This window comes from Pleurodeles waltl, chromosome 8 (assembly GCF_031143425.1).
Source record: "Pleurodeles waltl isolate 20211129_DDA chromosome 8, aPleWal1.hap1.20221129, whole genome shotgun sequence".
NCBI lineage: Eukaryota > Metazoa > Chordata > Amphibia > Caudata > Salamandridae > Pleurodeles > Pleurodeles waltl.
In genome coordinates this window covers 1,538,054,309-1,538,081,870 of record NC_090447.1, presented here as the reverse complement: position 1 = coordinate 1,538,081,870, position 27,562 = coordinate 1,538,054,309, and the positions used below count along the sequence as shown (strand labels likewise).

Here is a 27,562-nt window from a genome sequence, read left to right as displayed (position 1 = left end):
TGCCTAAGGGAGAGGACTACACTACAGAAAGCGCCCTGGCCTAATGTCACCCACAGCCCTCCTCCCCCACCCAGACGCCTCCACTGCGCAGAAAGATAGGAGAATGTGCTGATACTCACCCCCTTGTGTCTGCTGTGATGTCTTAAAGCGCCCATCCAATTCAGGGTAGGCCACCGCCAGGATCCGGGACATCAGGGGGGTCATGGTGCGACTGGCACCCCTCCTAGGTTGGGAGGCCATCCCCAGCAGTGTTTCTGCGGTCTTCCTTGTTCCGCGGCGGATGTCCTCCCACCTCTTGCGACAGTGGGTGCCCCGTCTGTTGTGGACCCCCAAGGTCCGGACTTCCTTGGCGATGGCACGCCAAATGTCGATCTTCTGATGGGCGCTGACCTATTAGACATGTACAGGGTGGAAAGGAGGAACTCATCAATGACCTGCATGTTAGATGTAATTGCCCCCCCCCCCCCCACTTTGCCATATGGCACATGCTCTCATCTGTCGGGCGTTGCACTCCTCATTCGCCCCCCACCCCACCAACTTACATCCACCCCAATCCACACAGGCATAGCCCATTCCATTAGCACCCGGTGTACTCACTTGTTGGTCTGGAGGACCGTAGAGTAGCGCATACTGGGGGAGGACCCCATCCACGAGCTTGTCCAACTCTTCAGACGTGAAGGCAGGGGCCCTTTCCCCAGGCGCAGCAGCCATTGTATCTTCCAGACCGAGGTCACAGCAGCACTTGCAGTATAGGTCCTCTCCTGTGGATGATCAGGTCTCGAGTGATTAAGCAGATAGAAAATGGCGGTCACGTCCGCGGCGGTGCGTACCGCGGCGGTGCGTACCGCGACCGCCGGCGCACTTCGTTATTGGCTCCTGAAACCCATAGGCTTCAATGTTAACCAATGCGGCTTTGCGCCGCGGTCTGCGACCGCCTACCACCACGGTGTGCCCCGCCAGCGCATTGACCTCACATCCCATTGTCCCACTTCACAGGTCAGGCAGCCGCCATTTCAAGGGCCCACATGGCTTAATTTTGACTGCGACACACAGGCCTAGGCCTTGCATTGCCACACATACACGCCTTTCAACCCATTGCCATTCTTTAACTGTGCAAGCTGTCTGTACGTACCTGTGTTTTGGCTGACTCTGTGCTCCATGTTGTCCTTCCTAGGCACCGTCCGCTGGGACTTGCGATGAGAAGGAGGAATCCTCGCGTGTACCGACCGCTGGTGGACCTGTCGACAATGGAAGAACGCCATATAATACTTCGATACAGACTTGACCGTGCCACTATCCATGAACTGTGTGCCCAGCTGGAGCCAGCCCTGATGTCCCCCATCCGCCAACCCACAGGGATTCCCCCTCTGGTGCAGGTTTTGTCAGTCCTCCATTTTTTGGCCAGTGGGTCATTCCAGACCACAGTGGCCATGTCATCTGGAATGTCTCAGCCTATGTTTTCTAAGATTTTGAGCAGAGTGTTGTCTGCCCTGATGAAACTCATGCGGAGCTACATCATTTTCCCCGAGGAGGGTGACTTGCCTACAGTGAAGGGTGATTTCTATGCCCTTGGACACATCCCCAACATCATTGGTGCCATTGATGGGACCCATGTGGCTTTGGTACCCCCAAAAGACGATGAGCAGGTGTTCCGAAACAGAAAAAATTATCATTTGATGAATGTCCAGGTGGTCTGTTTGGCTGACCAGTACATCTCCCATGTAAATGCCAAGTTCCCAGGGTCAGTGCATGACGCGTATGTGATGCGAAATAGCAGCATCCCCTATGTGATGGAGCAGCTACAGAGACAACGTGTGTGGCTAATAGGTGACTCTGGTTACCCCAACCTGCCGTGGCTACTGACCCCAGTAAGGAATCCCCGGACAAGGGCAGAGGAACGCTACAATGAGGCCCATGGGCGTACTAGGAGGGTGATTGAGCGAACCTTTGGACTCCTGAAGGCCAGGTTTAGGTGCCTGCATATGACTGGTGGATCCCTAATGTACTCACCCAAGAAGGTGTGCCATATCATCGTGGCCTGCTGTATGCTTCACAACCTGGCTTTGCGACGCCAGGTGCCTTTCCTGCAGGAGGATGGTCCAGATGGTGGTGTTGTAGAAGCCGTGGAGCCTGTGGAGAGTGAAGAGGAGGAAGACTCAGAGGACGACACAGACAATAGGGATAGAGTGATACAACAGTATTTCCAGTGACACCCAGGTAAGAATCACCCACGCCATTTCCCAATTGCTTCTAGCCTCCTGCATCTGTACTTTCTGTAGTTCCCCACAGATGTTTTTCAGTAATTTTTGCCTTTCCCTTCCCTTCTCAGTGCTGTCTGACTCAGTACCTGACTTCTGCTTGGTTCACCCATGAAATACAGCGTATTGACATTGGTATGTTGTCATGACTAATTGACAGAACAGAAATTGAACAGTAATATGTAATACATTTGTTAATAAGACAGCATGACTCAAAACAGATTATTGTGCAAAATGTGATTTATTTACAGTGCTAGATATCGGTACATGTGATTCTAAGGGTGATGGGTGGGGGTGGAGGAATATCCATGGCAGAGTCCAGTTCTCAGTCTCACAGGTGCATTGTTCTTTTGCCTGGGGAAGGATGGAGCATAGGCAGTTCATGGTTGGACAGGGTGGCAATGTGGGACAGTGGGAAGAGTTCAGGGGGTATGTCCTGCTGGCGGGGGTCTTGACATCCTACTCTGTCTTTTTCTTTGGTCTCAGGCTCCTCTTACGGGGTGGTTGTTCTTCAGCAGGAGGTGGGGTTCTGGGGGGCTGTCGAGGTGTTGGGACCTCCTGTCCACTAGCGCCGGCGGAGGTGGTAGGCTGTTCCTGGTCCGGCCTAGTGACAGGGGCCCTGTGTGGTGCACCATGGTCCCACAACGCGTCCTCTATCCTGTGGAGGGCCAGGACGATGGTCCCCATTGCGGTCCCGATGATTCTCAGCTCCTCCCTGAACCCCATGTAGCGTTCTTCCTGCTGTGCCTGGACCTCAGTGAACCTGGCCAGTACCGTCGCCATCGTTTCTTGGGAGTGGTGGTAGGCTGCCATGATGGTGGTGAGGGCCTCTTGGAGAGTGGGTTCCCTGGGCCTCTCCTCCCCCCCCTGTCGCACAGCAGCCCTCCGAGCTGCCCGGTTTCCCCCGGCCTCTGTCCCCTGGCCGGTGTGCCCGCTCCCACTGCCCCCAGGTCCCTGTTGTTGTTGGGGTGTTGGGTTAGCCTGGGTGCCCTGTAGTGGCGGACACACCGCTGATTGAGCTGTCCTAGAGACAGAGGCATGGGCCCGCTGGGTGGGAGCTGTGCTGGTGTCGGCAGAGGGGGTCGGGTCTGGTGTGGCCTGTAGCTGCCTGAGGGGAACCGACTGCCCAGAGGTCCCCGATGGTCCGGGCTGGTCCTCAGGTTCACTGTCGACAGAGCTGCTATCCTCAGTGTGGGCCTGTTCCGGTGGTGGGATGGACAGTTCTGGACCCTCCTGGCTGGTGTGTTGTCGTTCGGGTCCTGCATGGGGTAAGAGAGTTTGGTTATTGTTTCTGTGTGTGCAATAGCATGCGTGTTATGGGTGCCCTTGTTCCCCAGTGCAGGCATTCCCTTGAGGGAGGTGTTGTGAGGGTATTTAGTGGGGGGGAGGGGTTAGTGCAGTGGTCATGCATAGGTGATGGGTGCCCATGATTTGTGTTGGCATGCAGGAGTTGGTGTTGGGATGGGTGGGTTGTGCTGGTGAGACATTGTCAGGGAGGATATGTGCTGGGGGGTTGGGGGTGAGGGTGGGGGTGTGGGTTGGCATGCTGGTGGGGTGGGGGGGATATAGTAGTTGAGATGGGACTTACCAGAGTCCATTCCTCCGGCTACTCCAGCGAGGCCCTGAGGATGCAGGATGGTCAAGACCTCTTGCTCCCACGATGTAAATTCGGGAGGGGTGGGTGGGGGTCCGCCGCCAGTCTTCTGGACCGCGATGTTGTGCCTGGAGACCATCGATCGGACCTTCCCCCGTAGGTCGTTCCATCTTTTGCGGATGTCCTCCCTATTCCTGGGATGCTGTCCCACCGCGTTGACCCTGTCCACGATCCGCTGCCATAGCTCCGCCTTCCTGGCTATACTGGTGTGCTGCACCTGCGAGCCGAAGAGCTGGGGTTCCACTCTTAGGATTTCCTCCACCATGACCCGGAGTTCTTGGTCCGAAAAGCGTGGGTGCCTTTGGGGTGCCATGGGGTGGTGTGGGTGAGGTGTGGGGTGGTGTATGTGATGATGAGTATGTTGGTGTGTGGTCCTTTGTGCTACTATGTGGTGTGTGTGATGGTGTAGTGTGCCTCAGTGTGTCTTGCTATGGATTGTCTGCTGTGTCTCTCTCTCCTTCTCTCAGTAATTATGGTCGCAGGGGTTTGTGGGTGATGTGGGTGTGTGTTTTATAGTTGGTTGATTGTGTGGGAGTGGTGTGTGTATGTGTATCAGGTGTGTGTATTTCAAATTGTCCAATGTGGCTGTGTTTTGGTGATGTGTGTGTATTCTGACCGCGGCGGTGTGTACCGCCAATGGAATACCGCGTTTGAATGACCGCCGTGTGGATTCGTGGGTCGTAATGGCATGGGCGTATTTCTGTTGGCGTGACGGTGGAGGTTTGGTCATCTCCAGTTTATCGCTGCCCGCCGATGTGGCGGGCTGCAGTGGAGGACGGATTTTTGGAGGTTTGGCCGTTGTGGGTCAGAATGACCGTGGCGGTTGACCGCGGCCGCAGCGGTGTTATGGTGGTTTTATGACCGGCGGTAAGGGCATTTTACCGCCGAGGTCAGAATCACCCCCTAAGTGCCATGACTCAGGGTGTTTCTCAGGAGGCCACTGCTGCTCGTGCCACTTCTAATCCTTGCCAGCGCTGCCGAATGCCCGTGCCAGCGACACCTATTTACCATGACAGTCCTACAATTCTGCCAATTTGGACTGTACTAGGTGACCCGAAGCTGTAAGCATCGTCCGAGCACCCTGGTATTATTAATATGTAATTGTATATTGAATTGTTAAACAATCTGCTCATAGGCTTTTTTAAGAAGAAGAAGTGTCCGGCTGTCTGCCACAAAGGCATTGAACTCCCTTCCTATGGAAATTAAGGACTTCCTAAATCTCCTGACCTTCTGGAAGTCCTTAAAAACTTGGCTTTTTAGCCTTTAAATGTGGTCTCAGTCATTTTGGTTCAGAAAGATCAGGGCCAAGACACCCCCGGGTATTTGTGCGCTTTATAAGTCTATGTAACATTAACATTAACATTAACAATAAAAAAATAGACTGAGAGCGCCACCATGTGTTAGACTGCCATTAATATGTGCTGGTGTTAAACAATAAGTGCTGTGCCGAGCTCTGGCAAACACTGGTACAAATTAAGCAGTAGCTTCAGCAGAGTGAATGCAATGCATGCTTAGCTGTTAGACTCACGTTCAGACTCCTCATTCTTGAAGAAACCGATGAGCTTGATCTCCTCCTCAATGTTCTCGAAGGCCTTGAGCTCCAGCTTGCTGTTGATGACCTCCACGGGATCCTCCATGAGCTGAGAAACAAGAGTGTAGAGTTGTGGGTTAACCAAGGACATCAGTGCTTGATCGCTCCGCTATCACGCTTTACCAGTCTACTATGTGCTAGTGACCCAAAGCTTGTTCTTTTATTTATGTATTTTATTGGAGGTACTTATACAGCACGGATCTAGATCACAAGGGCTGGGGAGCACTTTGGGGGTCATTCTGACCCTGGCGGTCCGAGACCGCCAGGGCAAGAATGACGGAAGCACCGCCAACAGGCTTGCGGTGCTTCCTGGCCCATTCTGACCGCGGCGGTAAAGCCGCGGTCAGAAAAACGGGTCCGGCGGTTTCCCGCCGGAATTCCCCCGGCTGGCCGAATCCTCCATGGCGATGGGGATTCTGACCCCCTTACCGCCAGCCTGTTTCTGGCGGTTTTCACCGCCAGGAACAGGCTGGTGGGAACGGGTGTCCTGGGGCCCCCTAACAGGGCCCCAGCCTGCTTTTCACTGTCTGCCTAGCAGACAGTGAAAAGCGCGACGGGTGCAACTGCACCCGTCGCACACCTGCAACACCGCCGGCTCCATTCGGAGCCGGCTTCAGTGTTGCAGGCCCCTTTCCCGCTGGGCCGGCGGGCGCTACCTTAGGTAGCGCCCGCCAGCCCAGTGGGAAAGTCGGAATGGCCCCAGCGGTCTTTTGACCGCGGGGCGGCCAAATGGCGGTTCCCTCCAGGCGGGCGGCAACCGCCGACCGCCAGGGTCAGAATGACCCCCTTTATGTCTTATAATATATTGTATCTTGTCCATTACCCCAGAATTCAAAGGAACAGCGAAGAATGAGATGATAAGAGAGCAGTGGGAGAGGGGGTCTGAGATGTTGGTGACCCATTGGCCATGATGTTCTGGGTGGATTGACTGATTGATCTGTGCAGCTGTTCCAAATGCTGGGAGGTGGATAGAAAAAGAGGGTCTTGATTTCTTTCTTGAACATTCAGCACAGGTCATTCACCGGTGGAGACGGGACATTCCAGAGAAGTGGGCGAAAGAAGAAGAGGGTTGTTTCCTGGTTTTCTTTAACTTAGCCAGGTGATCCCCAGGTAATAAGCAGGTGTGCCCTGGTGGTGGTTCAGGACAGCCACAGTAGTTATATTGTTTAGCCAGAAAGCCTGGCCTAGTGGGCTTAGCTCAGAGACATATATGTTATGCTTGGTGGAGGTGAGTACCAGTGGAGATCTGGGTACAGAGGTGATGTGGTTGAACATCTGCAGCCCGCGGGGTCAGGGGTCACCTCTGCCAGTGATCTGAGGGTTGCAGAGGTGCAGCCTCATTGCACCAGTGCCATCAGGTGGGTCTAGCGCAGGTTATAGTGACCTGTGGTGCAGCTGTGGCAGCAATGCAGCTCTTTCCTAGACCTCTTCAAGGAAGGGGATGTAGGTGACCAGTGGTGGTGAGGTGGATATAGCTGGTTTTCAGGGAGGATGGGACAGTGACACTGAGCAGTTCCTGAGGCCGAGGAAGGGGCATCGGCAGCTGGAGGAAGGGATTCATTGTGGGAGGAGTGAAGAATGTCATTGTGGAGTGGCTTTGAGAAGATGAGAAGGAATGCTAGATGTGGATGATGTGGGTGAGGTGGGGGGTATCGTGGATATGCGACAGGACCCTACGGGTCTTTGCACAGGTTCTTCTCTCTCTATAAACTTCTATCTCACCAGGGGTGCCGGACAGGCAAGCGGGGAATGCGTGTGGGCCGGTGAGCTTATGCACAGCTCTGCTGGGCCACCCCAACCCATGCAGTGCATTTAACAAATGCAGTTAAACTTTTCAGGATTTTAGTGGGGGTGTGTGGACATGAAATTCAGAGCTGTCCTCAGATCCTCAGTGGTGACTCCACACTTTAGGCAAGGTTTTCCCAGGCCTACCCTAAATGTATCAGGAATGTTACAACCAAGTATTAGAATCTACTTGAAGCATCACTTGACTAGCTGTGTCACGTAGGATGATGGGGCCTCCTGCAGAACTTGAAGAGTTCCTCTTGCGTTTCCCATATCTCACAGATATTGATTGATCTTGAGGATTGAGGATTGGGGCCCCTCTATGCCACATGGGCTGCAGGGGATTGTATTATGCCTCTGGACATGACCAGAGTCCAAGAGATGGGAAACCTTGGGCTGAAGCCCACCTGGGACCTGAAGAGGGAGGAATAAAGACACTTACGTCCAGCAGGAACTCGACTAGGACATCCGCGGCCATCTGACCATCATACTCAATGACGTTGTCGTCCTTGAAAATGTAGAGGCTGCCCTCCTCCGTGCACCCTGGGTGAAAAAGAAGGGATAGGTGAAAGGAAAGCTTAGAGCAGAGAAAAGACACTGGAGGGCATCCTCCACGCAGGCCTCAGTTGAGAACGAACACAGGGCCAAATGCACAAACCCCGTTTGGGGTAAAATCCTGCGATTTGCAAAATTACATTAAAAGAGCTTCTCTTTCTGACTCATAACAGGGCTTTTTTGAGACTTTCTGAATCACAAATATGAGGAGCTTGAATGGGAAGAAACCCTTCCTACTTCTGATTCAGAGCAGAATGTGGTTATGATTTGTGACTGTATTTGTGGTTTTAATCCATTGATGAGTTATTGACCTGCGAGGTCGACATACTCAGAGGGATGGGGAAGACAATGCACCAGAGGACAACTGCCTGTCCCTCCTAATGCCTTCCCAAACAGGAAAGCTTTGTTTTTAAAAAAAGCATCTGTGTCTTTAATGGACATGTGCTTCTTTTTAAAAAAAAACACATTATCCTTCAAATTTTGGAAAGCAGAAAAAGGGACCGAGGAGTGATGTCCCTTGCATGTCTCCATCCTTGCATTGGCAGCCAATGACAGGGGTCACAAGTTGCATCATGTCAAATTAATGTTCATTTGGCAGATAGTTTTTTGACTCCCTGCAAATGTACAATTTGCAATGCAACCTATTAACACGTGGGTTGCATCGCAAATTGCATTGCTATTCACAAACCAGCTGGTGAAGTGCCCCCTACTGATACAATAGCTCCACTCAAGATGGCGCCAGTCTCCCACCCCTCAAAGGACTTAAGTTATCATTTAAGAAGAGAGAAGGACCTCTCATTGCAGAACCCAAGGAGTAAGTCTCTGATAATGACTTAAGGTTGGACCTTAACTCTCAGGAGCTTGACCTATAGCTAGGAGAGTAAACCCCAGGAAGATGAATCTGCAGGTCCATGGGAGTTTTCACTAAGATGATCCTCGAACCATGTTAATACGAGGCCCCAATCCTATTCAGCGGTCAACTACGGAACTGAGATCGGTTCTATCTGGGTTCACAATTCTCGCCAGCCTGTCCAACATCTCCACCAGGTTGCAGTTGCATGAATGCACACGCCTGTGAAGAAGTTCTGAAGTGGTAATGAAGACTGAGGAGACCTCCTTAGTAAGTTGTAATAGTAAGAGGAGTCTTGTAATCCCCCCCACAACCCTCATCGGTATAACCCCGACAGTAGTAGAGGAGTGCACAGGACTTTTATAATATTGAACTTGTGTCTTATCCTGGAAGGCAGCACCCTTTCCCAGCTTCATATCACATGATCATTGGGGTTGAGTCAAGGGCAAGGAGGCAGGAGCTGGGACCTTCAGGTGCAATTGTGGGCTTTGAGATCTGGGAGGTGTCATGTCATGGGACCCGGTGAGTGAAAACAGACACACAAACAAAATAGAGGGAGGCATCAACTTTATTCTCCATCTACCATTGCTTTCCTTACCTCGTCACTTCTCTTTTTTCATACTCATCCACACCCACTCTGACTATCCTCTTCCTCTGGTTCTGGCAGGGAGGTCTCGAGTTAGGGTCCTATTGCTGAACACCACACGTCCCCTGATTGAAATGTCCGCTAGGTATAAAACATGATTCTTTGATCTCAATAAGTGTACAAGGTTGACACACTTGCTGATCACACCTCATGTTGACCATTTGCGGTGATGCAAATCTGTCCCGAACTGCTAGCTCCTTTTCTCGATTAGGAGGCGGTTGGAATTCTTGTGTGATACCTTCAGTGATGTTCAACGGCTCTGATGGTCGTGCTATCTACTTGAAGTGTGACATCCAGTCATGTATTTCCCCGGATGTGCAGCGGTGACCATGTTTCATTTCCTCCCCACCACTTGAAGTGGGTCAATTTCGAATGGGGTGTCTGTTCTCCATTTTTGCTTCTGCTTGACTAACACACAGTCTCTTTTGTCAAGGGTGTTTTCTCTGGTCTTTCTCTTGGCATAGTCATACGCCTTCATTTTCTCCCTATTGTTTGTATTGCTGCTCTGAAATGTATGTACATCTACTTGTTGTTCTACTGCATGTTGAGTAATGTATGTTTCTTATTGCTCACCCAAACATGACTGTGGCTGGACACTTGCCTGTCGTTGAGCGAGGGGCCATTTGGTAAGTGCCCAGGACTTGACATAGTGCCTGGTAAATTGTCAGTCCCTCAGAAGAAGCTCTTTGCACTGTTCTTTTAAGAGTGCCCATGGACCATTCAATCATGGCATTGGCTTGAGGCCACAACAGTTTGATCCATCAATGTTCAACCTCTATGAATTCTTTGCTGCTGAAAGGAGGGCAATTGTTACACTTCAAGATTTTGGGAATTCCCCAGTTTGCAAAAATGTCATCAAGTATGTGTGTCACTTCTTCACGTCCAATAAAGGAGATATGTTTAACTAGTGGGAATCGTGAGTGTTCATCCAGGAGTACCATCAAGTATTTACCATTTGAGAGCGATCCAAAGAAATCAACAGGACTCATTCAAATCTAGAAACCTCTTCCAAAGTTTTGAGGGTTCTGTAATCCGCTTAATTCTCTTTGATGTTAACATAATTACCAACATAAATCTTGCTGGGCAGGAACTGTTGAACAATCAATCACGAAGGATAAATAAATACAGAAATAAATACAGTGCTGGACAAAGGAAGTTTCTGTCATACATGTATTATATTCATACACATAAACCCAAATCTGATGTGACAAAGTGAATCCATAGTGCAGACGAAGCAATGGACAAAAAGTGGTTCAACAGACAACAATTGTTTTACAAAGATACTGTGAAGAACCCAATGGTTGGGTACACATTCCAGTTTTCAAAGATAAAGGGATGCTTATAAAATTAGCAAGCATGCTTTATGTTGCTAATTAAGTTAACATCAAATAGAATTAGGTGGATTAAAGATCTCTTAAACCTTTGGAAGAGGTTTCTAGATTTGAATGAGTCCCAGGCGACAGGCTATTGTGAATTGCTTACCGTACAGAAAAATATGAAAATGTTCACACACCCAGACAACAACTAGACTTTCTTTTTTCTGGTTGTGAGTATGCTTGTGCAACATTGGAGAGACTCCTGCTTGCGTATGCAACAATGTACCTGTGAGCACGGGGATGCGCAATGTACTGTGAGTATTTCATCCACGTTGACTTCCGTGTGAAGTTGTGGGTTAAAGTATGCCATGACTGTTGCTTTCTCAATGGCGGTTTTGATCTCCTGAAACTTTGTTTGCATGCTGGCAACCACTGGAAATCCACGTTCTGTTTGAGCAGATCACGCAGCGGCACATTTAACGTGGCATAGTCATGGATTTATCTGACACATTCCTAGGAAACATTGTAGCATGCTCACATCTTGAGGGGGGCTGGTGTACTTGGAGCATTCACTTTGTTTTGAACTGGCGCCTTGCCATTTTCTGAGAAAATGTGGCCAAAGAACGTGTTTGGTTTCATGAAATTCAGATTTTTTGGCATTGAGTGTGAGTCCAGTGCCTGAAAGCAACTGACAAACTTGTAGGAGCACTTTGTCATGTTGTCATCTGGTGCTCCCAAATATTAATGTGTATATTCACTGTAATTCAGGGCATTTTGAATAAACTAGATGACTCAATGAATCACATCTTGAAATGTTTCAGCTGCTGAGGAGATGCCAAAACGTATGGTCTGATTTAGATATTGGTAGACAGACTACTACGTCACAACGGTGATGGATATCCCATTTGCCAAAATCTAAATTCCATTATTTCACATGGGATTTAGATTTCGGCAGATGGGATATCCGTCACCGTTGTGACATAGTAACCCGTCCACCATTACCTTTATCAGGCCGTAAGGCTCTGAAAAGACCTATGTGGGTGGAAAAAGTAGTTATGTATCAACAGTTCCCTTCTAGCTCCATTTGTTCAGATGACATTTGGAGAACACTTTGACATCATTTAGATGTGTTTTCATGTCAGCTGTATGAGGCCACTGGGCTCTTTCATGTTCAATAGCTTTGATTTGCTGGTGCATATCAACGCAAATGCACACTTCCCCCATCCTTTTTTGGCACCACAACTACTGGTGAAACTACGGGGTGGACCCTGTGAGTTTTTCAATTATTTCTAGTTTCAGCACATTTTTTTTTCACTTTATACTGCTTTCTGGAGATGAAAAGCAATCCATCTATGTCACTGTGCTACTGGGCGAATATCCTCGTAGATATGCAGCTATACTCGCATATGTGAAAAAGTGAAGGAATCTTTTGGGTAAGTCCTGGATCAATAGGTATGTGAGAGCTAATTGATATCAGTCCCATTTCATCCACGGTAGCAAAACTGAGGAGACAAACACTCAACACTGTCCCTTGTAGTGCATGGATTGTAGTTTGAACAGACGTTGCCTTGTGCTGTATCATTGCGGTGAAGAATCCACGGCTCCATATTGGTTTAGATACAGCCCACATGTGCATCCGTATTCCCGGTGGTGTGAGGACTGCAAGTGGCTTGAGTTCTTTGAGTTTGCCCTTAGGCATCATGTTAATAGACGTTCCACTATCAATGATGACTGAGCATTTATGTTCAGTTGAATCATTGGGCATGTGTTTTCAGCACTGCGTTGTCTCACTTGCATCTCCTCTTCATTGCCCATATCGATGGTGGCTATCTCCAGTCATTGGGTAGTGTCAAAACACATGGGGGGACATGGGGGGTCAACAGCCTGTTGGCGGTGCTCCCGCGGTCCCCGGCCCTGGCGGTGATTACCGCCAGGGTCGGAATGACCACCATGATGTTTGGTGTAGACTCTTTTCCTTCCACAAAGTAAACATCTGTATTTGTTTCTCTCTCATGATATTGGATCATCGATTGAAACTTCCCTGTGCATTTCAGGAGACTACCTTCCGCCCCGTGTGAAATCTATTGCAAGATTCCTGTATCTTTAGGGTGAAGGCGGGTTATCACATGTACCCCTACCACATTCACTGACCCACTGCTGTACACAGTGAAGTCCACGTGCTGGTCTCCCAGCTTTACCTTGACTGGAACCATGCTGGGATCTAGTCCTTCTGCTGGCATCATCAGTAGATATCTGCCACCACCACTCTCATTCAACATGTATACTGACCATCTGCTGGACGAATACCTGGATGACCTTTGGCTGTGATCTGATTCAACTATTCGTAAATGATGCTTTCTCCTCTGTTTCGAATGTCGGCGAGGCCTTCTCCTGTCATACATACTTTTGGGGCAATTTTGTGAAGTGTTCTTATGTTCCCATGTGAGACTTCCTATGGAGGCGTCTCGACTGTAGATACATTGGCAGGGCTGTGTGCAGGTCGAAGGATTGTATTACTCGGGTGTGCTGCAAGATTGAGGTGCTGTGGCAGAGCTCTGATTGACCTACAGTACTGGAAGATCTGGGGGCTCTGTAGGGCATGATTAAAGTGTATTGATAGAGATGTGTGGGGGCCTAAGGAACCCTTCATGTCATGACTGAGGTGCACAGAGTGAGCTGGGCTTCTATCGCAGTATGCAGATGACAGGGGCTCTATAGCTCAGGACTGAGGTGCAATGACAGAGCTGGAGGCTTCATAGGATGAACAAGAGGTGATGCAGGCCAGAAAGTGCATCATCCAAGCTTTCAGAAATCTGTCCAAGGTCATTAGAGGTCATCACAATTAAAACACTTACCAAGCTTTTTAGCAAGTTTTGCTCCTTTCTTGGAGTCCACCAAGGTGATGCCCACGCCTTTATTCTCCAGGACCTGAGCAGCCAGCTGAAAGAGAAGGAGTAAACTCTGAGGAGCTCTGTGCAGTAATGTGGTGATGTCTTCTCTGGGCACACTCAGGCATACTCCGCCCACTCAGCTGTTCATGAGTGGGCACAATGAACTGTTGTAATTGTAATTGTAAATTGTATTTATATAGCCCTTACTACCCCTGATGAGGCGTCAAAGCACTTTTCAACTTTCGGCAAGTAGCATGCTACTCCGGAACTCAAAAGGTTTAGTGGTGGATTAGTGTAGGGAAATATGAGTTAATTTGAGCGGTGGACATGAGAGTCTGTTGGTTGGGTTGAATAGGATAATGGAGGGATAGAGCAGGGAAGAATCCAGAAAGTGTTAATTGGGAGATCATAGTAGTAAGATGAGGTTCGGGATGAGTAAAGGGAGAGATGGAGGAGGAAAGAGTCTGTAGAAAGGGATTAGGGAGATCATACTATAAAGCTGAGCTGAGCCAGGCGGGGTAGAGGAGGGAAGAGTCTAGGAGGGTTATTGTGGAGAGCACAGTAGTAGAATGAGGGTTGGGATGAGCCAGAGAGTGGAGGCAGAGGATAGACTAGGAGGGGTTTAGGGTGAGACAGAGTGGTGCACTGGAGAGAGTCAAAGATTTTTTTCTCTCTTCCACAGTAGGAATAGAGTAATAAATGACTACATAGAAAGGGTATATGTGTAAAAGGTAGATAATATATTGAGTTTTAAAGTCGTTTAAACTCTGGGTTTCAAGTGTTGCTGTAGCACCAGTAGGTAGTTGTAGTATTTCCATAGAAAAGCGTTTTTTGACTTGCCTATATCTTTGGCCCCGTATGACGAATCTTCACTTAATTTAAAAAAAAAAAAGGGTCCCAGTGATTCTTGTTGCGCATGGAAAGTTTTGGGATGATCCATCAATCGGGGGCCAAGAAAAAGGGGGGGGTCAAAAAAGTTGCGTTTCCCATGTTAATTCCAATAATACCTTTCGACACAACTGCAGCCCAAACCGCTGCACAGAATTACACCAAATTTGGCTGAGAGTTAGCTTTCAATATGCAGATTGCCCTTTGATGTGAACCCATTCAATAGTTTAGAAGAAATTACGGAAAATCCAAAATTGGATATCTTCGCCACAAATCAATCGTGAATATTCATGATTTTTTGCGAATGTGTGTGTGAATAGAAGAGCTGTAATTGGCCACAACCTGACTAAAAAGTTGTGGCTGTCAGTTTATGTTATAGGAGAGGGTCAATGGGGCTACACGTAGAAATGATAAGTGGTATAAGGGGTCAGGGTGGAGGTACTGTGACCCCAGGGGTGTGATAATATACGAGTGTTTTAGGGTCACATTATGGGTTTAAAATGATTTTTCGTCACCTCAATATTCAAAGATATTCAAGGATATTCGAGAATATTTTAGGGTATTCGAGAATATGCAAAAATATTTTTTTTTAATTCACAGACTCATTGATACACTAATTCATTCACTCATACTTGCAATCATAAACTCATGTGCCCACTCACACACCCACTCAGACACTCATCCACTCACTCATAGACTAACACACCCACTTTCAGACCCACTCAGACACTCATGCACCCACTCACTGACAGAGATAGACTCTGTGGCCTACTGCCGCTGCGCATGGGCAAAGGCCATGCGCGGCACAAGGTTGGGTAGTTATAAGGGCTTGGTTGCAGGGCTTGGCCACAGGCCAGGCCCTGCGGCCATCCTTTGCCCCTGCGTGGTGGTGGTGGTTGGATTCACGTATAGTAATTAAAAATACTTTACGTTATGAAAACCATAGAAATTCACTGAAAAAAACAAAGGTTACAGGGGCGTTATAGTTAGGTTCGGAATTTACTCGTACAAAACCATAGAAATTCAGCATTTAGAGTTATTTTAAGTAACTATAACTCGCGCCTTCGCCATGTACAGCTAATTACTCCACATATTATATCATTGATGATATCTTGTATGGCATCGTTGATATTATCACTGTAATATTAGCAATAAAATTGATAAGAAAATTGTGCATGGTAAGGACGCAAGTTATAGTTACCTTAGGGTGTCAGTTATAGTTACCTAAACTATAACGGCTGAATTTCTATGGTTTTCTAAGTTTAAAATGTGAGCCTACCTATAATGTCCCTGTAACCTTCGTTTTTTCAGTGAACACATATATACATATACCCAAAAGTAATATATACATTAGTTAACCAGACCTAAAGGATATCTATTTATTTTAAAAACTATGGTTATTATACATTGCACAAAGCAATACACATATCTAGATACATGCATTTAATCAAATTATAAATGTTTACATACACAGGGAGAACTATTGGTCAATCTGTGCCGATCTGAGGAGCTTTGGGTCACTGTGACCCCTCAGGAGGTCTCTTTTCTCTCACTGTTCTCGTCACTGGGAGGGCAAAGTGAAATGAAGTGTTCATGGCAAAGTGGCAAGTAATGGTGAAGCATTCACCTACCCCAAGCTTTCTTTCAACCTGAGTTATCCTTCAACCTGAGCATTCTTTCAACCTGAGCATTCCTCCTACCATAGCACTCCTTCAACCTGAACATTCCTTCTACCTGAGCATGCCTCAAACTCAAGCATTCCTCCAACCCAAGCTTTCCTTCAACCTGAGCAGTCCTCAAACCCAAGAATTCCTTCAATCCAAGCATTCCTCAAAACCAAGCATTCCTCAAACCCAAGCATTCTTTTAACCGAAGCATTCCTCCAACCCAAGCACTCCTTCAACCCAAGCATTCCTACAACTTGAGCATTCTTTCAACCGGAGCATTCCTCAAACCCAAGCATTCTTCAAAACCAAGTATTCCTTCAACCCAAGCATTCTTTCAACCCCAGCATTCCTCTAATCTGAGCATTCCTCTACCCGAGCATTCTCCCAACCTTAGCATTCCTCCAACCTGAGCATTCCTCCAACTGTAGCATTCCTCTAACCCAAACATTCCTCAAACCCGAGCATTCCTTCAACCTGGGCATTCCTCAAACCTGAGCATTCCTCCAATCCAAGCATTCCTTCAACCTGAGCATTCCTCAAACCAAGCATTCGTTCAGCCTGAGCATTCCTCAAACCCGAGCATTCCTCCAACCCGAGCATTCCTCAAACCGAAGCAGTCCTCTAATCCAAGCATTTCTTCACCTGAGCATTCCTCAAACACAAGCATTCCTTCAACCCGAGCATTCCTCAAACCCAAGCATTCCCGGAACCCAAGAATTCTTTCAACCGAAGCATTCCTCCAACCCAAGCACTCCTCCAACCCAAGCATTCCTTCAACCTGAGCATTCCTCCAACCCGAGCATTCCTCCAACTTTAGCATTCCTCTAAACCAAGCATTCCTCAAACCTGAGCATTCCTCCAACCCGAGCATTTCTCAAACCTGAACATTCCTTCAACACGATCATTCCTCAAAGGTGAGCATTCCTTCAACCCAAGCATTCCTCAGACCCAAGCATTTCTCCAACCCAACCATTCTTTAAACCGAAGCATTCTTTAAACCGAAGCATTCCTTCAACTTAAGCACTCCTTCAACCTAAACACTCCTCCAACCAAAGAATTCCTCTCTCCCAAGCGTTCTTCCAATGCAAGCATTCCTCAAACCAGAGCATTCCTCAAATCCAAGCTTTCCTTCAACCCCAGCATTCCTTCACCCCAAGCATTCCTTCACCCCAAGGAATCCTCAACCCCAAGCATTCCTCTAACCTTAGCATTCCTAAACCTAAGCATTCCTCTATCCCAAGAATTCTTCCAATGCAAGCATTCCTACAACCTAATCATTCCTCCACCATACGCATTCCTTCGGCCCAAGCATTCCTTCAACCCTAGCATTCCTCAGCCCGAGCATTTCTCAAACCCAAGCATTCCTTCAACCCAAGCATTCCTCAAACCCAGGCATTCCTTCACCCTCAAGCATTCCTCAAACCCAAGCATTCCTTCTACCTGAGCATTCCTCAAACCCGAGCATTCCTCCAACCCGAGCATTCCTTCAACCTGAGCATTCCTCAAACCCAAGCATTCCTTCAACCCAAGCATTCCTCAAAACAAAGCATTCCTCAAACCCAAGCATTCTTTTAACCGAAGCATTCCTCCAAGCCAAGCATTCCTACAATTTGAGCATTCTTTCAACCGGAGCATTCCTCAAACCCAAGCATTCCTCAAAACCAAGTATTCCTTCAACCCAATCATTCCTTCAACCCAAGCATTCCTCCAACCTGAGCATTCCTCCAACTGTAGCATTCCTCTAACCCAAACATTCCTCAAACCTGAGCATTCCTTCAACCTGGGCATTCCTCAAACCTGAGCATTCCTTACACCTGAGCATTTCTCAAACCTGAGCATTCCTCCAACCCAAGCATTCCTTCAACCTGAGCATTCCTCAAACCAAGCATTCGTTCAGCCTGAGCATTCCTCAAACCCGAGCATTCCTCCAACCCGAGCATTCCTCAAACCCAAGCAGTCCTCCAACCCAAGCATTCCTTCACCCTGAGCATTCCTCAAACACCAGCATTCCTTCAACCCAAGCATTCCTCAAACCCAAGCATTCCTGGAACTCAAGAGTTCTTTCAACCAAAGCATTCGTCCAACCCAAGCATTCCTTCAACCCGAACATTCTTCTGACCCGAGCATTCCTCCAACTTTAGCATTCCTCTAACCCAAGCATTCCTCAAACCTGAGCATTCCTCCAACCCGAGCATTTCTCAAACTTGAACATTCCTTCAACGTGATCATTCCTCAAAGCTTAGTATTCCTTCAACCCGAGCATTCATCAGACCCAAGTATTTCTCCAACCCAACCATTCCTCAAACCCAAGCATTCTTTTAACCAAAGCATTCTTTCAACCTAAGCACTCCTTCAACCTAAACACTCCTCCAACCCAAGCATTCCTCTCTCCCAAGCGTTCTTCCAATGCAAGCATTCCTCCAACCCAAGCTTTCCTTCAACCCAAGCATTCCTTCACCCCAAGCATTCCTTCACCCCAAGGAATCCTCAAACCCAAGCAGTCCTCCAACCTTAGCATTCCTCCAACCTAAGAATTCCTCTATCCCAAGCATTCTTCCAATGCAAGCATTCCTACAACCCAAGCATTCCTCCACCCTAAGCGTTCCTCCACCCTAAGCATTCCTTCAGCCCAAGCATTCCTTCAACCCTAGCATTCCTCAACCCGAGCATTCCCCAAACCCAAGCATTCCTTCAACCCAAGCATTCCTCAAACCCAGGCATTCCTTCACCCCCAAGCATTCCTCAAACCCAAGCATTCCTTCCACCCAGGCATTCCTCAAGCCCAAGCATTTCTTTAACCCTGACATTCCTCAAACTCAAGCATTCCTCACGCCCATGCATTCCTTTAACCCGACATTCCTCAAACACAAGCGTTCCTCCAACCCAAGCATTCCTTCAACCCAAGCATTCCTCAAACCCAAGCATTCCTCAAAACCAAGCATTCTTTCAACTGAAGCATTCCTCCAACCCAAGCACTCCTCCAACCCAAGCATTCCTCTATCCCAAGCATCCCTCCAATGCAAGCATTTCTCCAACCAGAGCATTCCTCCAACCCAAGCATTCCTCCACCCCAAGCATTCCTCAAACCCATGCATTCCATACCCAAAGCATTCCTTCAACCCATTCATTCCTTCATCCTAAGTATTTCTTCAACTTGAGCATTCCTCAAACCCAGCATTCCTTCAACCCAAGCATTCCTCAAATCCAAGCACTCCTTAACCCGAATCATTCCTCAAACCCAAGCATTCCTCAAATCCAAGCATTCTTTCAACCAAAGCATTCCTTCAACCCAAGAATTCCTTCAATCCAAGCATTCCTTAAACCTGAGCATTCCTCAAACCCAAGCATTCCTTCAACCTAAGCATTCCTTCAACCTAAGCATTCCTCAAACTCAAGCATACCTCCAACCCAAGCATTCCTTCAGCCCAAGCATTCCTCCGACTTCAGCGTTCTTCCAACCTTAGACTTCCTCCAACCAAGCATTCCTCTATCCCAAGCATTCTTCCAATGCAAGCCTTCCTTCGACCTAAGCATTCCTTCAACCCAATCATTTCTCAAACTGAAGCATTCTTTCAACAGGAGCATTCCTCTAACCCAAGCATTCCTCAACCCCAGGCATTCCACCAACCCACGCATTCCTCCAACCTTAGCATTCCTCCAACCCAAGCATTCCTCTATCCCAAGCATTCTTGCAATGCAAGTATTCCTCTAACCCAATCAATTCCTCCAACCTGAGCATTCCTCTAACCTGAGTATTCCTCCAACCCAACCATTCCTCTACTCCAACAATTGTTCCAATGCTAGCATTCCTCCATCCCAAGCATTCCTCCAACCTCAGCATTCCTCCAAGCTGAGCATTTCTCCAACCTGAGCATTCCTCCAACCTGAGCATTCCCGCAACCTGAGAATTCCTCCAATCTTAGCATTCCTCCAATCTGAGCATTCCTTCGACCTGCCCATTCCTCCAACCTGAGCATTCCTTCGACCTGAGAATTCCTCCAACCTGAGCATTCATTAGACCTGAGCATTCCTCAAAATGTTAACCCTTGCTTTTTGGTGAATTGATGTCCATGATGGGCGTATCCCGCCCACTCGAGTCTTATGTGACTTTCTACCATCGCCTTCCTCTTGAGGGCCCTTTCTGTGAAGGGTGTTTAATTTGAGGAGGTGTTTGCCGGTGGGGGCCAGCGGTACTCATTTTTGGGGACCTGCACTTATTTTCTTTGATAAGACATTTCCCGAGAGCAAGAGAGAGAAAAAGCACATAAAGGGGAAAGACAGAGGAAGAGAAAGATGGAAAAATCATCTTAAAGGGAGAAAGGAGGGACCTGCAAGAGAGATAAGGTGACAGGGAGTGTCTGGTAGTGGAATAAAGAGGCCTGGGGTGGACTGAAGACTACAACCTTGATATTCGGCTCACTGACATGTAATAGCACCGGCTGCGGGCGTCCATCCGAAGCACAGTTTATTATTTTACAAATTAAGTACTGATAGTTTTACACCCACCTACAATGCTGAAGTCAAAATGTTAAGAACCTCTGTGCCGGTGTATGGATGGCATCAGGGAGCGGCTAGGACGGTGAGCGGTCTCATTTTAGGTTTCTTTTGAGAAAGAGTACATTACATTTTGGGTCTTTGTGATACCCAGAGAGGGAGGAGTGTTGTGTGAGTGCCACACTCCTCTTTAACACCTTGAGTAGGCAAGCATGGCGCTTAGAGCCCAGTTCCAGTGGCCACGCGAGATACTTTGAGCGAGCATGGTGCAGGGATGGAGTTTACATTTTTAAATGAACATCTTAGATCATGGTGGGCCCCTAAATCATGTGACCTCAGATCTACTCACCCAGCCAATCAGTGAGTAGAGAAATCTGAACAGGGGCAGAGCTTCAGGGGCGATGATTTCTCTGGTTCATAGTTGGGTCCAGGGACTCTGAGTTGGGTTTAGCAACATCTGCTGACCTTCCCTTGGGCTCCTAGACACTCAGGCCCATATTTATGAGCTGTGTGGTGCAGAGCAGCACAGCTCATCACCTTGGTGCACTGCCCTGCATTGCACAGGAAAGGCAGGAATGCTCTGTATTTACCCAATACGGTGCATTCATGTTCTTCACCTCTGTTCTGGGGTCCTTTTGGCAGCCTTGCGCCAACGCAAGCAATCTTGCTCCATGGTGCAAGGGTGCCTGTTTTGTAGGCAGGATTGTTTTTGTATGGGAAGGGTCACCTTCCGCACAAAAACAAATGCTAGAGGCATATTTCACATTGCAGAATGCAGCACACATGGAAAGAGGCAGCACCTAGGAGAAATACAAATATTTCTCCTTGTTATGCCTCTCCTGGAGGGGCGCGTTTTGGGCGCATTCACAAGTTTACAAGTTCGTGTAAATATGGGAATGTGTCAAAATCCACAGGTGTTGCATTGGAACACGCACTGCAACGACGATGGAATGCATCCCTGGCACAGAGTAAGGCAACGCAGCGATTTGCGCTGCCTGGCGTTACTCCATATGTAGGAGGCCATTCAAAGACACGCAAAGTGGCTTTGCGTGACTTAGTGGTTTGCGTCATGCATATACCAGGATGCGTGGTGTAACACACTTATAAATGTGCCCCTCAGATAACAGGCTCATTCCCTCTCACCCGTGAAGAACTTGTTTAGGCCTCTCCTTCCTCCCACACCCCAGGCGGCGAGGATAAAGAAAGACAAACATAAGGTGCATTGGATGCTTTGACTGTGAAACAAGCTGACCTAATGCAAGAACCCTCGTCAGATAACACTGCTTCTCATTGTTTTGGCCCTAAGAGAAGTTTTTAGTTGTCGTTTTGTAAATCAGGTACTTGGGGTCGTATAGATTAGGTAGAAGCATCTTTGCCATGATGGAAGGGGGCAGGTTGAAAACCAAGGGTCCTCTGTTCAGAAGCTCATCTGCTTTTCTGTGAGGGAAGGATGTGGGTTGGTTGAACAGGACACAAGTACACATCGTCCCTCCTTGAGCCTTTATCCTGTAAAAAGAAAGAAGTGAATGTAAACACCTTCCATACATAGGTCCATCCTTACCAGCAGCCTTTTTGCTGAGTAATCCTCACGTTCAGGTTTTCAACTTCTATTGGGCATATTGACGTTGTCCTTGTTCTTCATAAAAAGACCCTCCGCCAATATTAGAAGGTGAGTTTTTCTAATGCTGCAGATCTGAGCAGTAGAACATGCTAATTTCCCACTGAATCCTGCTTCTTAGCTGTTTCCACATCTTCATGTGATTCATGGTTTTTGGACTCCACCCACAGGATATACTCCTGAGGCTTGCGATGGTCCTGCTGGTACAAAAATGTTCTTTGTGCAGTTCTGCATAGTTCCTTGTAGTAAGGTTAATTCTAAATATCAAATAACTAATGAGAAGCAAACACATAAAACACATATGCTCACCATTGGTAAGTGCGTGAACCCCCTGAGCTATCTCACTGCATTGGAACTGTGGGCCTGATTTAGAGCTCAGCGGATGGGTTATTCCATCACAACGGTCAGTGATCCCGTCCACTGAAATCTAAATCTCATTCTATTCTATAAGGTAGTGGTTCCCAACCTGTGGTCCGGGGACCCCTGGGGCTTCGCAAAGCCTTCTAAGGGGGTCCGCGACTGCCTAGAAAATTAAAAAATATTAACAAGTATTGACAAATTAGGTCCCCAACTTCCAGTAATGACTCAGACGGGGGTCCCTGGATACCAATGATGATTCAGCGGGGGGTCCCTGGGTTCCACTAATGTTAAAGTGGGGGTCCACAGAAATCAAAAGGTTGGGAACCACTGCTATGGGGTTAGATTTTGGCGGACGGGATATACGTCACTATTGTGATGGAGTAACCCGTCCGCCGAGTTCTAATCCAGGCCATTTGACCTTAAAGTTGTTACACACAGCTCACTGCAGCAGGTGCTCAACCTTGTGACGTATGTCATTGGGATCAGAAAATGTTAACTGCGCATGACACAGTTTGTACAGCAGGTGCCCAGATCTCCAGTCTTCTGTCAGCTGTTATCAAAACTCTTCCCATGCAACAAGCAATCTCATGGACTCACAGGGGTTCAGGAATTGTCCTTACTTTTCAGAATATCATTGACCCTGCATTCGACACCCTAAACGGTGAAGGCCTCTACCCTCCCAATGCCCTTCAGCCGTGCAAACTCTGCTCGGCGTACCATCCATGTGGTCTAGCTTTAGAGCGCAGCTGTTGCCGGACAATTATGTGAGCATCACTAGAGAGGGGCTATAGTCCCGCCCACTTGTTGTACATGTTTTGATTGGGCAGAAGTGGTTTGTTCCACAAAAAAGTGCCCTCTGTACAACTGTAATAATTTTCTTCATCCAGCTTCCTGAGTTTGAACTTTAAGGAGCACACACATGACATTGCAGTGCTATGAAAGGGGCTTAGATAACTAGATAATCTATGGTGTTTTTTCTCTGACTGCAGCACAGATGGGAGGAGGGCAGCTATTAAAGTCCACACCTTTAGGTCTGGGTTGAGAAAGCAACTGTCACCTGCCACTTAATCTACACTAATATGAATGAATGAAATTATATTTGTAGAGTGAACTGCTGGTTCAAAAGAAGCGTCTTGAATCGAAGTTACCGCTCCCCAAACAGCACTGACTTCAGCTGTGCCTTGAACAGGCGTTCCCTAGAAATGGATCCAGCAAAGGGTGGGAGAGCATTCCAGAAACTGGGAGCCAGAAAAGAGAAAAACCTGCCCCAGATTTGGATTTGCAAATTTTAGGAATGCCGAATAAATTGTGATTGGAAGAGGGAGTGCCTTTATAGGGGAATAATGTTTAACCTTGTCTTGGACTTAACTGGGGACCTTCAGGTGGAGAGCTTTGTGTTATCATTAGAGTTTTAAAGTTGATACTAGGCTTAATCAGTATTCAGTGGGGATCCTTTAGCCCTTGTGTGACAGACTGAGGTTTGCGGCTATTCAAGCGGCATTTTTACCAAGCTGAAGTCGAGGCAGCAGGTCCTGGGGCACACCTAGATAAAGGACGTTGGTACAGTCCAGCCTAGAGGTGATTAACCCATGTACAATCCCCTTGCGAGTATCGAAGCAAAGATATTTTAAAACCTTTCTTAAGGATTTTAGCAAACCGAAGCAAGGGGCAACTGTGGCCTTGATATGGGGTTTGAAGGAAAGAGCTTTATCCATCAGAACCCCCAGATCCGGGCGCTAAATCAGGAGGCCAGAGATACATCCCGTCAAGAGGGGAGGAGGATCCAAACATTAAAGTTTCCAACTTGTCGGAATTGGGTTGTAGACAGCGGTTATGCATCCATTGAGTAATAGACTTAAGACCGCTCTGAAATCCCCAGTTACAGTTTGATTGAGCTGATGAAAGGCTAACATTAAGTTGTGTGTCGTCAACGTATGAGACGATGCTCGTACCCCAACTTTGCGCAGCTAAAGCTAAAGGGCCTAGATAGAGGGTTGGGCTTAATGGTGACCCCTGAGGAACACCACAGATGGTAGGTCCAAACTGGGAGGTGAGGGGAGAGAGGAATGCCACCTGTTGTCTGCTCGTTAAATGGGAATAGAGCACAGCTTGTGATTCCCGCCTGCTCCAACCGTTGTACAAGGATCTCGTGCGACACGGTGTCGAAAAAGGCAGAGCGATCTCATAAGCTGACCACCACTTTCTGCCCCAAGTCAAGGTTGCTTCTGGTGTATTCAGTGACTAAGACCAGGGCTAATTCCATGTTGAAGCCAGTGCAGACGTCGACTGGGTGGGATGTGAAACCTTGTTCTGTTCCATATGCCTGGTGATCTGACGGTTCACCAGTGTTTCTAACATCTCACCAAGATGTGGAAGGAGAGAGATGGGCCTGTAATTAGTCAAGTTTAGGGTCACGTGCAAAGCCCTCTGTCCTTGGTGTAATCTCTCTGTGGGCTTTTACCAAACCCATGTCACGCCCATCAGTTTGGTTGGTTCGTGGGCTGGCCTTTTAAGAATCACTTGATTTCATTTGTGAAAGGAATGCATACGTCATGCCTGTTCCGGTGTTTAGCCCTCCTTGAGCACACCGGGCAACTACTGAAAACATATGAGGCTCCATGTTTTCAGCCTGGTTTCTGGACTACTTTCTCTGTTTAATTTGTACGCAGTGCGATCTCGCTGGGAAGTAATCGAGTGCTTTGCATGACATCGACCCTTTTACATGGATATTTGCACTTTTGCCGGTTACACGGATAATTGCACTTTTGCTGATGTGTTTCACTGCGAGCAAACTTCTGTTTCCCTTTCTGTGTCTGCTTTGCGCTCATGGCGGCTGTCGGCTCGCTTATGTGAAACTATTTTACTTTTCATTTTCAGTTTCTGTGGCAAGAAAAGTCCGGTTAGGAGTTTACAAATGCTAATAGCTCTAATTCGAGCAAACGCAAATGCTTATTTAAAAGAGGAATCACCAGTGCCTTTTTTCAACTAGAGGCACATTACCATATTCTAAAGACATAGTAAAAATTGCACTGATTGGAGGATTGATGGCAGGGGCTGTCCTGGGGAGCATGAAGGGGGGACAGGGATCAAGGGGTGAGCCAGATTTGATGTTTGTGCCCCGATTCACCCAATGGGATTGTTTTGAATGACCCCAGCCGCGGCACCGACTCGTCTGGCGGATCGGCGGAAGTGACCTCACGGGTGGGATGAGCGGCCCTGACTATTAAAGTTGGATTCGATTTTGTCCACTATGGTGTGGAAGAATAATAAAAGGTCCTTTGCCAGTGACTGGGATGTGGGAAAAGTTTGTTTGAGGGCCTCTGGCTGCAAAAAAGTGTTGACAATGTTGAAAACCGTTCTGGGTGCGTTGTAGGCACCTGCAATTCGCAGAAGAAACCAATGTTAGCTTTTTAAATATTTATTGTTTTCTATAGTTCTTTGCTTCCTCGCAAATGCATATCTAGTCCCATGCTATTTACTTGTAATGCTTCACATTACCATAATCCATTCCTTTAAAGACAGACCTCATGGCATTGCCAATGCTTGTTTTTAGTTGGACGCACTACTGAGATGGTTAGGAAATGCCATACTCGAGCCAGCTGAATGTCACTGGCTAAGCTATTCCCCTGGACTATTCAGAAGTCCAAGGTCACTGCGGGCCCCTCCATTCTAAACCCCGCAATAACTCACCCAGCCAATCAGATAGCAGAGAAGCCAAAGGTCATGGGTTGCTGCTGAGTCCCATAACAGCAGAATCCCTTCCCTCTCGGAGGTAAGGGGGTATCTGGTGTGGAGCCCTGACATTCCCCTGCAGAGCCAGGATCAGTGGGAACTTTTGTGTCATATGAGGTCACCAGTCGTGAGAGGTGCCCAGCACAATGGCTGCGGCCCCCTTGCGATGGAAAGGGTCTCGGGTTGCAGTGTCTTGTGCCCAGCATGGCAGCTGGCAGTCCCAGCACCCTGAGTGGCAGGGGCGGCTGCAGGGCTCCAGGGGGGTGTGTCACACAGCCAGGCATCCACCTGGCTCTGTTCCTGATTCTAAACATCATGCCATGCTGCTGATGCCAGGAATATTCAGAGCTGGCGCATGCCGGAGAGGTCAGGAGGCGCCCGGTGTGGTCTCCGCTGCTCTTAGGGGGGGGGGGGGACTGCGGGACCCCCGTGGGCCTGGGATGGCACAGCCCCTGAGAGTCAAGTCACTGCCACCTTTTGTTCAAGACAGATCCAAATAACAATATCATGAGGGTGTGCCCCTAACAACGTGACGTCTGGGGTCTGTACGGGGGGGGGGGGTAAGTTTTCGTTTGAGGGGGGCATCGTTCCCCCTCGGCCGGTTCCATCTTCTCCTTGTCCCCTCAGGTCTGGGCACCTCTGGGGGGGGGGGAGGGGGGAAGATACAGAGAGAGGGAGAGAGGGATATGAAGACAGCGAGAGAGAGAGACAGACAGAGGGATACATGACTATATATATATATATATATATACATAGAGAGAGAGAGAGAGGGGGGGGGGAGACATGGAGAGAGAGGGACAGAGAGAGAGACAGAGAGAGAGAGGGAGAGGAGAGAGGGAGACGGAGAGAGACATGGAGAGAGAGGGACAGAGAGAGAGACAGAGAGAGAGAGGAGAGAGAGAGAGAGAGAGAGAGAGAGATGGAGACATGGAGAGAGAGGACAGAGAGAGAGAGACAGAGGGAGAGAGAGAGAGAGAGAGAGGAGAGAGAGAGAGGGAGGGGAGAGAGGAGAGCGAGACAGGGAGGGAGAGAGAGAGACAGAGAGAGTAGAGAGAGAGAGAGAGAGAGAGAGAGAGAGAGAGAGGAGAGAGAGAGAGAGAGAGAGACGGAGAGGAGGAGGATGAGAGAGAGAGAGAGAGAGAGGAGAAGGAGGAGGGAGGGGGGAGAGGGGAGGAGAGGAAGAGAGAGGGAGAGAGGAGGAGAGAGAGAGAGAGAGAAGAGAGAGAGAGAGAGAGAGAGAGAGAGAGAGAGGAGGGG

At 48.2% G+C, this 27,562-nt stretch overlaps 1 protein-coding gene across 1 annotated transcript in view; it reads right to left on the bottom strand.

Moving 5' to 3' along the window:
- CASQ2 (calsequestrin 2) overlaps window positions 1–27,562 on the bottom strand; it is a 116,972-nt gene that overhangs the window by 47,018 nt on the left and 42,392 nt on the right. Inside the window, exons 2-4 of the mRNA XM_069202980.1 lie at window positions 13,511–13,595; window positions 7,731–7,831; window positions 5,441–5,552 (exon numbers count right to left, since the gene is read on the bottom strand). Coding sequence (XP_069059081.1) covers window positions 5,441–5,552; window positions 7,731–7,831; window positions 13,511–13,595 — 298 coding nt within the window. The remainder of the gene's footprint in view (window positions 1–5,440; window positions 5,553–7,730; window positions 7,832–13,510; window positions 13,596–27,562) is intronic.